This window comes from Argopecten irradians, chromosome 3, assembly GCF_041381155.1.
Source record: "Argopecten irradians isolate NY chromosome 3, Ai_NY, whole genome shotgun sequence".
Lineage (NCBI taxonomy): Eukaryota > Metazoa > Mollusca > Bivalvia > Pectinida > Pectinidae > Argopecten > Argopecten irradians.
Genome location: NC_091136.1, coordinates 62,252,458 through 62,266,112, shown reverse-complemented (window position 1 = coordinate 62,266,112; position 13,655 = coordinate 62,252,458). Strand labels below are relative to the sequence as shown.

The window sequence follows — 13,655 nt, the reverse complement described above, 5'->3', positions numbered from 1 at the left end:
CCAAATTACTGGGCCTACTGTGCTATGGAATAGTTAACCCATATACTTGGGCCTACTGTGTGGTTGATAGTTACCAATATACTAGGTCTACTGGGTGGTGTGGATAGTTTACCAAATACTAGGCCTACTGTGTGGTGGATAGTTACCATATACTAGGGCCCACAGGTGTGGGTTGATATTATACCAAAAACTAGGGCCTACTGTGTGGTTGTTTTATACCATATAACATGGCCTACTGTGCGAGGAGTATACTGGGGCCACTGTGTGGTTGATAGTTACCGATATACTAGGCCTACTGTGTGGTGATAGGGCCTTACCATATACTAGGTCTACTGTGTGGTGGATAGTTACCATATACTGGCCTACTGTGTGGTGGATAGTTTATCATTACACTGTGCAGTGGTTGTTACCTGTATACTAGGCCTACTGTGTGGTGGATAGTTACCCATACTGGGCCTACTACTGTGTGGGTTGATTAGTTACCCATTATACAATGGGCCTATGTGCGATGGATATGTACCAGTATACTGGGCCTTCACTGTTGGTGGATAGTTACCCATATACTAGGCCATACTGCTGTGGTTGATTGTTACCATATACTGGGCTACTGGGTGGTGGCATTGTTACCATATTTACTAGGCCCTACTGAGTGGTTGTTAGTTACCATATACTAGCCTACTGTGTGGGTTGGTTACCATATACTGGAGCCTACTGTGTGGTTAATAGTTACCATATACTGGGGCCTACTGCAGATGGTTAGTCGTTACCATATACTGTGGGCCTACTGTGTGGTTGATAGTTTACCATATACTAGGGCTACTGTGTGGTTGGATAGTTACCATATACTGGCCTACTGTGTGGTTGATAGTTACCCATATACTAGGAAGTTACTGTGTGGTTGATAGTTACCAATACTACTGGGGTCCACTAAACTGTGGAGTGGTTGATGGTTACCATATACTGGGCCTACTGTGTGAGGTTGATAGTTACCATATACTACTGTCCTACTGTGATGTTGATTTAAGTTACCATATACCTAGGGCCTACTCTGTGGTTGATAGTTACCATATACTGGGCCTACTGTGTGGTTGATAGTTACCATATACTGGTCGCATACTGTGTGGTTGATAGTTACCATATACTGGGCCTACTGTGTGGGTTGATAGTTACCATATACTGGGCCTACTGTGTGGTTGATAGTTACCATATACTAGGTCCACTGTGTGGTTAATGGTTACCATATACTAGGCCTACTGTGGTGGTTAATGGTTACATATATACTGTGTGTTACAATGGTTACCATGTACTGTGTGTTGATAACTGTTTACCATATACTTAGGCCTACTGTGTGGTTAAATGGTTACCATATACTGGCTACTGTGTGGTTGATGGTTACCATATACTGGGCCTACTGTGTGGTTAATGGTTACCATATACTAGGCCTACTGTGTGGTTGATGTTACCATATAACTAGGCCTACTGTGTGGTTAGATGGTTACCATATACTGGTGCCTACTGTGTGGTTGATGGTTACCATATACTAGGCCCACTGTGTGGTTGATAGTTACCATATACTGGTGTGGTTAATGGTTACCATACTAGGTGTGTGTTGATAGGTTACCATATACTAGGTCCTACTGTGTGGTTGATGGTTACCATATTACTAGGACCTACTGTGTGGTTTATGGTTACCAGATACTAGGCCTACTGTGTGGTTGATAGTTACCATATACTGGGCCTACTGTGTGGTTGATGGTTACCATATACTAGGTCCTACTGTGTGGTTGAATGGTTACCATATACTAGGCCACTGTGTGGTTGATAGTTACACTATACTGGGCCTACTGTGTGGTTGATAGTTACCATATACTAGGCCTACTGTGTGGTTGATAGTTACCATATACTAGAGGCCTACTGTGTGGTTGATAGTTACCATATACTAGGCCTACTGTGTGGTTGATGGTTACCATATACTAGGTCTACTGTGTGGTGGATAGTTACCATATACTAGGTCTACTGTGTGGTTGATAGTTACCATATACTAGGTCCTACTGTGTGGTTAATGGTTTACCATATACTAGGCCTACTGAGTGGTTGAATGGTTACCATATACTGGGCCTACTGTGTGGTTGATAGTTACCATATACTAGGTCTACTGTGTGGTTGATAGTTACCATATACTAGGTCTACTGTGTGGTTGATAGTTACCATATACTGGTCTACTGTGTGGTCAATATGGTTACCATATACTAGGCCTACTGTGTGGTTGATAGTTACCATATACTAGGGGCCCACTGTGTGGTTGAAAGTTACCATATACTAGGCCCACTGTGTGGTTGATAGTTACCATATACTAGGCCTACTGTGTGGTTGATAGTTACACTATACTGGGCCTACTGTGTGGTTGATGGTTACCATATACTGGGCCTACTGTGTGGTTAATAGTTACCATATACTGGGCCTACTGTGTGGTTGATAGTTACCATATACTAGGCCTACTGTGTGGATGATAGTTACCATATACTGGGCCTACTGTGTGGTTAATGGTTACCATATACTAGGCCCACTGTGTGGTTGATAGTTACCATATACTGGACCTACTGTGTGGTTGATGGAGTTACCATATACTAGGCCTACTGTGTGGTTAATGGTTACCATATACTGGGCCTACTGTGTGGTTGATGGTTACCATATACTAGGCCTACTGTGTGGTTGATAGTTACCATATACTAGACCCACTGTGTGGTTGATAGTTACCATATACTGGGCCTACTGTGTGGTTAATAGGTTACCATATACTAGGCCCCACTGTGTGGTTAATGGTTACCATATACTAGGCCTACTGTGTGGTTAATGGTAACCATATGCTATACCTACTGTGTGGTTGGATTACCATATACTGGGCCTACTGTGTGGTTGGATTGTTACCATATACTAGGCCCACTATGTGGTTGATAGTTACCATATACTAGGCCCACAGTGTGGTTGATGTTTACCATATACTGGACCTGTGTGTGTTAATGGTTACCATATACTAGGCCCACTGTGTTAGTTGATAGTTACCATATACTAGGACCCACTGTGTGGTTGATTGTTACCATATACTAGGCCCACTGTGTAGTGGTTTACCATAACCCCAGTGGTACCATATCTAGGCCTACTGTGGGTATGTACCATATACTACCCATGGTGGTATGTTACCATATACTAGGCCCACTGTGTGGTTGATTGTTACCATATACAGCCACTGGTGGTGATTTACCATATACTAGGCCCACTGTGTGGTTAATTGTTAACCATATACTAGGCCCACTGTGTGGTTAATTGTTACCATATACTAGGCCCACTGTGTGGTTAATTGTTAACCATATACTAGGCCCACTGTGTGGTTAATGGTTACCATATACTAGGCCCACTGTGTGGTTAATTGTTAACCATATACTAGGCCCACTGTGTGGTTAATTGTTAACCATAATACTAGGCCCACTGTGTGGTTAATAGTTACCATATACTAGGCCCACTATGTGGTTGATAGTTACCATATACTAGGCCCACTGTGTGGTTGATGGTTACCATATACTAGGCCTACTGCGTGGTTGGATTGTTACCATATACTAGGCCCACTGTGTGGTTAATTGTTAACCATATACTAGGCCCACTGTGTGGTTAATTGTTACCATATACTAGGCCCACTGTGTGGTTTATAGTTACCATATACTAGGCCCACTGTGTGGTTGATGGTTACCATATACTAGGCCCACTGTGTGGTGGATGTTACCATATACTAGGCCCACTGTGTGGTTGATTGTTACCATATACTAGGCCCACTGTGTGGTGGATTGTTACCATATACTAGGCCCACTGTGTGGTTGATAGTTACCATATACTAGGCCCACTGTGTGGTTGATGGTTACCATATACTAGGCCTACTGTGTGGTTTATAGTTACCATATACTGGGCCTACTGTGTGGTTGATGGTTACCATATACTAGGCCTACTGTGTGGTTGATAGTTACCATATACTAGGCCTACTGGGTGGTTTATAGTTACACTATACTGGGCCTACTGTGTGGTTGATGGTTACCATATACTAGGCCTACTGTGTGGTTGATAGTTACCATATACTAGGCCTACTGTGTGGTTGATAGTTACCATATACTAGGTCTACTGTGTGGTGGTCAATGGTTACCATATACTAGGCCTACTGTGTGGTTTAATGGTTACCATATACTGGACCCACTGTGTGGTTGAAAGTTACCATATACTAGGCCCACTGTGTGGTTGATAGTTACCATATACTAGGCCTACTGTGTGGTTGATAGTTACACTATACTGGGCCTACTGTGTGGTTGATGGTTACCATATACTAGGTCTACTGTGTGGTGGATAGTTACCATATACTAGGTCTACTGTGTGGTTGATAGTTACCATATACTAGGTCTACTGTGTGGTCAATGGTTACCATATACTAGGCCTACTGAGTGGTTAATGGTTACCATATACTGGACCCACTGTGTGGTTGAAAGTTACCATATACTAGGCCCACTGTGTGGTTGATAGTTTACACTATACTGGGCCTACTGGTGGTTGATAGTTACCATATACTGGGCCTGTGGTTGATATAGTTACCATATACTGGGCCTACTGTGTGGTTGATAGTTACCATATACTAGGGCCACTGTGTGGTTGATAGTTACACATATACTAGGGCCTACTGTGTGGTTGATAGTTACCACTATACTGGGCCTACTGTGTGGTTAATGGTTACCATATAACTGGCCTACTGTGTGGTTGATGTTAACCATATACTAGGCCACTGTGTGATGTTACAACCATATACTGGACCTACTGTGTGGTTGAATGGTTACCATATACTGGCCTACTGTGTGGTTATTGTTACCATATACTGTGTGGGTTGATAAACCATATACTGGACCTACTGTGTGGTTAATGGTTACCATATACTAGGCCCATGTGTGGTTAGTTACTATACTGGGCCTACTGTGTGGTTGAATAGTTACCATATACTAGGCCCACTGTGTGGTTGATAGTTACCATATACTGGGCCTACTGTGTGGTTGATAGTTACCATATACTAGGCCTACTGTGTGGTTAATGGTTACCATATACTGGGCCTACTGTGTGGTTGATGGTTACCATATACTAGGCCCACTGTGTGGTTGATGGTTACCATATACTAGGCCTACTGTGTGGTTGATGGTTACCATATACTAGGCCTACTGTGGGGTGATGTTACCATATACTACCTACTGTGTGGTTAATAGTTACCATATACTAGGCCCACTGTGTGGTTGATGGTTACCATATACTAGGACCTACTGTGTGTGGTTAATGTTACCATATACTAGGCCCACTGTGTGTTGGATAGTTACCATATAATGGGCCCACAGTGAAGTTGATTGTTACCATATACTGGGCCCACTGTGTAGTTGGTTACCATATACTGGGCCCTACTGTGTGGTGGATTGTTACCATATACTAGGCCCACTGTGTGGTTTGATGTTACCATATACTAGGCCTACTGTGTGGTGGATTGTTACCATATACTAGGCCCACTGTGTGGTTATTGTTACCATATACTAGGCCCACTGTGTGGTTATGTTACCATATACTAGGCCACTGTGTGGTTAATTGTTACCATATACTAGGCCCACTGTGTGTTAATTGTTAACCATATACTAGGCCCACTGTGTGGTTAATTGTTACCATATACTAGGCCCACTGTGTGGTTAATTGTTAACCATATACTAGGCCCACTGTGTGGTTAATTGTTAACCATATACTAGGCCCACTGTGTGGTTAATTGTTAACCATATACTAGGCCCACTGTGTGGTTAATAGTTACCATATACTAGGCCCACTGTGTGGTTGATGGTTACCATATACTAGGCCTACTGCGTGGTGGATTGTTACCATATACTAGGCCCACTGTGTGGTTAATTGTTAACCATATACTAGGCCCACTGTGTGGTTAATTGTTAACCATATACTAGGCCCACTGTGTGGTTAATGGTTACCATATACTAGGCCCACTGTGTGGTTGATTGTTACCATATACTAGGCCCACTGTGTGGTTGATTGTTACCATATACTAGGCCCACTGTGTGGTTGATGGTTACCATATACTAGGCCTACTGTGTGGTGGATTGTTACCATATACTAGGCCCACTGTGTGGTTGATGGTTACCATATACTAGGCCCACTATGTGGTTGATTGTTACCATATACTAGGCCCACTGTGTGGTTAATGGTTACCATATACTAGGCCCACTGTGTGGTTGATGGTTACCATATACTAGGCCCACTGTGTGGTTGATTGTTACCATATACTAGGCCCACTGTGTGGTTAATTGTTACCATATACTAGGCCCACTGTGTGGTTGATGGTTACCATATACTAGGCCTACTGTGTGGTTAATTGTTAACCATATACTAGGCCCACTGTGTGGTTACCTTATACTGGGCCTAGCATGGATTAGATTAGTGTTTTTTGTACTTCCACGCCCTATAGAGAATTCAGTAACACAGTAGAATTATGTGTGTGATAACCATAGAACTGTAATAGATGCTGTAAGATAAGTTGTATTATACAGTTGTGATAACTTGTTGTCTTACCAGTGTCATGATTAAGGTCAGTTTTCCCCGATATAATCTATCACAATAATAGAGTATGATCACCATTTGTAAATGTGGTATGATGTAAATTAAATAAATATAGTAATTCAATTGGTTTCTTGTTTTATATCTGCATATAGCTGGAACTAGATTGTTACTAGAGTATGGATGGCTCCAGACCAGACTTTTGAATCTGAGTATGGCTGTCTCCAGACTGTGGTATCTCAGTATGGCCAGCTCCAGACTGATGTTCCAGTATCATTGGCTTCAGACTGTGGTATACGAGGATAACTGGCTCCGGGCCGTGGTATCTAAGTATGACTGACTCCAGACTGTGGTATGTCTGATTATGATTGGCTCCAGACTGTGGTATCTGAATATGACTGGTTCAAGACTGTAGTATGTCTGAGTTTGACTGGCCCCAGACTGTGGTATCTGAGTATAACTGGCTCTAGACTGTGGTATCTGAGTTTGACTGGCTCCAGACTGTGGTATACGAGTATGACTGGCTCCAGACTGTGGTATGTCTGATTATGATTGGCTCCAGACTGTGGTATCTGAATATGACTGGTTCAAGACTGTAGTATGTCTGAGTTTGACTGGCCCCAGACTGTGGTATCTGAGTATAACTGGCTCTAGACTGTGGTATCTGAGTTTGACTGGCTCCAGACTGTGGTATACGAGTTTGACTGGCTCCAAACTGTGGTATCTGAGTTTGACTGGCTCCAAACTGTGGTATCTGAGTTTTATTTGGTCCAGACTTTGGTATGTCTGATTATGATTGGCTCCAGACTGTGGTATGTCTGAGTTTGACTGGCCCCAGACTGTGGTATCTGAGTTTGACTGGCTCCAGACTGTGGTATACGAGTTTGACTGGCTCCAAACTGTGGTATCTGAGTTTGACTGGCTCCAGACTGTGGTATCTGAGTTTGACTGGCTCCAGACAGTGGTATCTGAGTTTGACTGGCTCCAGACTGTGGTATATGAGTTTGACTGGCTCCAGACTGTGGTATCTAAGTTTGACTGGCTCCAGACTGTGGTATACGAGTACGACTGGCTCCAGACTGTGGTATCTGAGTTTGACTGGCTCCAAACTGTGGTATCTGAGTTTGATTGGCTCCAGACTGTGGTATCTGAGTTTGGCTGGCTCCAAACTGTTGTATCTGAGTTTGATTGGCTCCAGACTGTGGTATCTGAGTTTGACTGGCTCCAAACTGTGGTATCAACTGTGGTATCTGAGTTTGACTGGCTCCAGACTGTGGTATACGAGTTTGACTGGCTCCAAACTGTGGTATCTGAGTTTGACTGGCTCCAAACTGTGGTATCTGAGTTTGATTGGCTCCAGACTGTGGTATCCGAATATGGCTGGTTCAAGACTGTAGTATGTCTGAGTTTGACTGGCCCCAGACTGTGGTATCTGAGTATAACTGGCTCTAGACTGTGGTACCTGAGTTTGACTGGCTCCAGACTGTGGTATACGAGTACGACTGGCCCCAGACTGTGGTATTTGAGTATAACTGGCTCTAGACTGTGGTACCTGAGTTTGACTGGCTCCAGACTGTGGTATCTGAGTTTGACTGGCTCCAAACTGTGGTATCTGAGTTTGATTGGCTCCAGACTGTGGTATCTGAACATGACTGGTTCAAGACTGTAGTATGTCTGAGTTTGACTGGCCCCAGACTGTGGTATCTGAGTATATCTGGCTCTAGACTGTGGTATCTGAGTTTGACTGGCTTCAGACTGTGGTATACGAGTACGACTGGCTCCAGACTGTGGTATCTGAGTTTGACTGGCTCCAGGCTGTGGTATACGAGTATGACTGGCTCCAGACTGTGGTATCCGAGTTATATTTGGTCCAGACTTTGGTATGTCTGATTATGATTGGCTCCAGACTGTGGAATGTCTGAGTTTGACTGGCCCCAGACTGTGGTATCTGAGGTATAACTGGCTCCAGACTGTGGTATACGAGAACGACTGGCTCCAGACTGTGGTATCTGAGTTTGACTGGCTCCAGACTGTGGTATCTGAGTTTGACTGGCTCCAGACAGTGGTATCTGAGTTTGACTGGCTCCAGACTGTGGTATCTGAGTTTGACTGGCTCCAGACTGTGGTATATGAGTTTGACTGGCTCCAGACTGTGGCATCTGAGTTTGACTGTCTCCAAACTGTGGTATACGAGTACGACTGGCTCCAGACTGTGGTATCTGAGTTTGACTGGCTCCAAAATGTGGTATCTGAGTTCGATTGGCTCCAGACTGTGGTATCTGAGTTTGGCTGGCTCCAAACTGTGGTATCTGAGTTTGATTGGCTCCAGACTGTGGTATCTGAGTTTGACTGGCTCCAAACTGTGGTATCTGAGTTTGATTGGCTCCAGACTGTGGTATCTGAGTTTGATTGGCTCCAAACTGTGGTATTTGAGTTTGACTGGCTCCAGACTGTGGCATCTGAGTTTGACTGTCTCCAGACTGTGGTATCTGAGTTTGACTGGCTCCAAACTGTGGTATCTGAGTTTGATTGGCTCCAGACTGTGGTATCTGAATTTGACTTGCTTCAAACTGTGGTATCTGATTATGACTGGCTCCAAACTGTGGTATCTGAGTTTGACTGTCTCCAGAATGTGTTATACGAGTGACCGGCTTCAGACTGTAGTATCTTATTATGACTGGCTCCAAACTGTGGTATCTGAGTTTGATTGGCTCCAGGCTGTTGTATCTGAGTTTGACTGGCTCCAGACTGTGGTATCTGATTATGACTGGCTCCAAACTGTGGTATCTGAGTTTGACTGGCTCCAGACTCTGGTATCTGAGTTTGACTGGCTCCAGACTATGGTATCTGAATATGACTGGCCCCAGACTGTGGTATCTGTGTATGGCTGTATCCCGATTGTGATATTGAGTTTGACTGGCTCCAGACTGTGGTGTGTCTGAGTATGGCTGTCTCTTGACTGTGGTATCGAAGTTTGGGTGGCGCTAGACTATATAACCTAATACATCTGTGGTGGTATGCTGCAGCACTGAGGTCATTGTGTGTTTCGGTCCCTAACTCGGTACACTTTCATGATGTGTGTTCAACAGTGATGATCAGTCATTGGGCGTCGGTGACGTGGTTGTTGTCCATCTAGATGTCCTTTTACATCTTCGCCCATCATGAAGATTTTTCGGTCATCCTCTGCACTGCTGTCCTTCTTGTTATGCCCGACAAATGTAATTCAGATAACGCTCTCTTCTCAGGAAAGCCTCTCTATCTAACCTCAACTGGTTAGCTCCATGTCTACCAACCATTCCAGTCATTCCATCAGCAGTGCTTCATACATCCTTTCGTGGACTTCGCTGCACTTTTCTTGTTTGTTCAATGATAAAAAATCCTTTGGTCCTAGTGACCAAGGAACCATATCTATTCTGCGATTGGTGCGAACAATATTCGGAAAAGTTAATCTGAGAACTACAGCCAGCTTCCAGTTCCCTGCCAGTTAACATAGATATGTGTCCCACCTTGGACATCCTCTCCCAACCTCCACTGATTTGGTCTCTACTTCGCTGCCTTAGATGCTATCCACTTTCTGCAGTGCGCACTGACTACTAGCCGCTCATTGTCATCCTTTGACTCTTTTAAGGTCATGGTGAGTCCTGCCTTGCTCGTCTTGAATTCTTTAACTAATGAAGTAAGGGGAAATTGGAGTTTTGCCTTCCTGTTGCATAAGCCTGCTGCAGTAAAGCTTGGAGAGACCTCAGCAACCTCCTAAATTTTCCGATTTTTTATGGTATATCCTCTCCCTGATCATGCAGATAGACTTGTCTGGTTACTTTTCCATTCTTTTAACTTTCTGGGTGTAATGGTCATTCCTGGACTGGATGCCGTTTTCTTTATAACTGTCAGTATCCATCTTGCCTGAATGTGGGTGTCTGTAGTGATGATCAGATCATCCATAAAGCCTCGGTTTGGTGACTGCTTAATGTTATTGGATGTCGCTTGGCCTGTTGACTCCCTTTCTTCAGCTGCTTGGATAATCATGGCCGTACTCATTATGAGGATGATAACTGAGATGGTATAACCTGTTGCTATCAGTGGCGTAGCGCCCGTGCATGCTTGAGCATGCAAAAAATAATCTGACTCACATTTTTTTACAGTCTGAAAAAACAAAACATTTACAATGTAATGTTGCAGAACATAAATTACGTATAAATACATATGATATGACCAACTGTATGCCTAACATAACTATATGCAGCACATTTGAAAGACTTCGTGAAGATTGGCCATTCCGGAAATTTATTAGAATAGTTTTTATATTTCCGGTACCAAGTTGTTAAATTTTATTATCCTTAAAATAAAGGTGGATTTGAATCGGGAAACACTAACAAAATAAACAACATCGCTTGAAAAGTTAGAAATATTCTGAAAACAAATATATATTAAAATGATAGAAAAACATCTAAACTAGCCAGCAAGATGGTATCAGAAACTACTGACTTTGTTATATTGAGATTTACTTCCCCCACAATTGCACCAGTTGTGCTTGTTAACATCAGGTTTCACACTCTTAAAAGGTTTTAAACCTATCATTTATTGGGTTTTATACTGTGTATCAGGTTTGTATCTCTATAATTCCAGACATATTTGACTTTAGTTAAACTTCAAATTAATTAATTATAGACCCAATTTAATAGCAATAGAATATAGAAGCTAATTTACTTGCATGATACCTTTCTTACAGATGTCTCTTTACCTCTTCTCTAGAACTTTTCAGAGCCCCTGCCTTGGACCCTTTCAGGGTTGCTTTGGTTTAAAGTCTGTACAGGTTTGCTATGAATCTAACCCTCTTTTCCCTTTCTCTCTTCTCTTTCCTTTCGTATTCTCTTTAGAGTTTGTTTGGAGCTCTTATCTCATATAGACCAATCTTATTTTCCTGATTTGCTGTCTTATATTGTTTGGTGATAGTACTGATTTTCGTTCGAAGCTTCAGTTTCTCCTTGTGTCTCCTGATGAGTGCTCTTTCTTCCGTCTAGCATCTCGCTTTGCTCCAAAGCGCTCTAATCTCAATACGTATACTAATGTTGACAGCGGTGTAACCTTCATTTGTGTGTCACCTACCAGTGTCCTCTGCAAGATCTCAAGGTCATTGTCAAATGCTTCCAATCGTTTGTCCTCTGAACACGGTAACTGTACGTGCTGATTCGTTGCCGTTATACATGTATCTATGTTGCTGCACCTTTCATCCCCCTCCATTGTAATACCATTGGGTGTTGTTTTTCTGTCTTGTGTTGAAGCTTGCTGTGGTGTTCCCTCACGGGAACTGTGCTGGGTTACCAACCCTTCACACTCGAGATCCAATTGTCACCAAACTGTTTTGGTTGTCAGCCAGTCTCTCCTTGTCTCCATTGTTTACTTAGATAAAACTACTGATATACAGTTGTTGCGGTATGCCGCAGCACCGCCGATATCGTCAACCGAGGCCTCATCCTCAGTGTGTGTGTTGACCCCTTACTTGGTACACTCTCAGGATGCGAGTCCACAGTGATGATCAGTCACTGCGCGTCGGTGTTGGGTGTCCAGTTACATATGCTGGTGTCCTTCTTCATCTCCGACGTCCATATCTGAGTATGGCCGAATCTCTAGAATTTGATTTTTGAGTATGGCTGACCCCACAGTGTGGTATCTACATTGTATGTATAACTATCTTCAGACTGATATGTCCGAGTATGACTTGCTCCATACTGTGGTATCTGAGTGTGGCTGTCTCCAGACTGTGTCGGAGTATATCAGAGTGTCTCTACACATTGAAATGCTAAAAGGGCAGATGTTACATTTACTACATTTGTACGAATGTATCGATTGTCGTATGTTTGAAGCTGAGTTATTCAATCTTTTCTTCATGTAAAGCACCATAGATGCAAATCGTACCAAAGTAGCAGAAAAATAGGGGTCAAAGACTGAATTGTTTGAAATCAGCCAATGCCCTTAGCGATCATACAAAATACGTCTGTACCTGTCTGATTTAAACGTTAAAACGTTTCAAGGCCACAATCAAGGGTACATGTAAAATATACAGTGTGTATATATATGATTCCATGCCCCCTAAACCGATGAAGTTTGGTGAATCCTTAAATAGTTCTACCACTATCTCTAGATCTGTGGTTGCGTCCATCGGTTTCGGTGCAAGTCCATCGACAGTCCCCTTGCTGTACGTTTTGTGCGCCGAAAACTCCTTTTTAGCTGTAGTCGTTATGTTTGACCATTTTGTTTTCACATCTTTTACCGTTCTAACACTTTTTCCAAGGGAACTTACTTGGGCAGCAATGCTAACCCATACTGCTTGTTTCCGTTGGTTCGTGATGGTGTTGGTCAGTTTTGAGTTTAACAGCCCGATATTTTTTTCAACTTATTCCGTCAAAAGGATTGTCTCTTCGGCATCAAAATGTTTGCCTCTCTGGCGTTTGATGTTGGCCATCTTGCTCCAGGAACTACACCTACATTATGGGAAGAGGGAATCCCCACACTTAATGAAGCTCTATTTGCTCATTAACCATTAAACCTCTGTCATTTGTTGATGATCATTTAAATGACGTTTTGAACAACGCCGTTTTAATGATATATTAACTAATTGATCACTAGTGATTTAATGAATCAATGTTTACTTTAAAGGCCCACTACCTTTCCGAAACGGCTTTTATTTTTTAAAATGGGAATGTAAAACAACTTTTTAACAAGATCGATAATTTTGTAGAGTCTTAAAAATTATTAACTTACCGTTAATACTACATTTATCATCACCTTCTGAACTATTTGATTAAAATAAATAAAATGTTTATTTTCATAACGCGGGTCGTATTATGTTTCCCGCAGTCGTCCTAAATACCGCGCGTAGGTTGATTATCACTACGCCAGAAGGCAAAACAGCGAATTGACTCGCCACTGTTTTCATATATTACGCAGGAAATCTTGCATATGTTTGGTGTCGTAACCTTATTTTAGGTCATCGGTATGCATTTTCTGATGTTATTAATGTTTTTTAAAAAACC

General features: G+C 42.7%; 1 protein-coding gene across 1 annotated transcript; it reads right to left on the bottom strand.

The window, feature by feature from the left end:
• Positions 1 to 7,167: 7,167 nt before the first annotated feature.
• Positions 7,168 to 8,271, bottom strand: LOC138319776 (mucin-22-like). Its single transcript, XM_069262912.1, has one exon. The coding sequence runs from the start codon at positions 8,269 to 8,271 to the stop codon at positions 7,168 to 7,170; it is 1,104 nt and encodes a 367-aa protein (XP_069119013.1).
• Between the last annotated feature and the right edge of the window lie 5,384 nt (positions 8,272 to 13,655).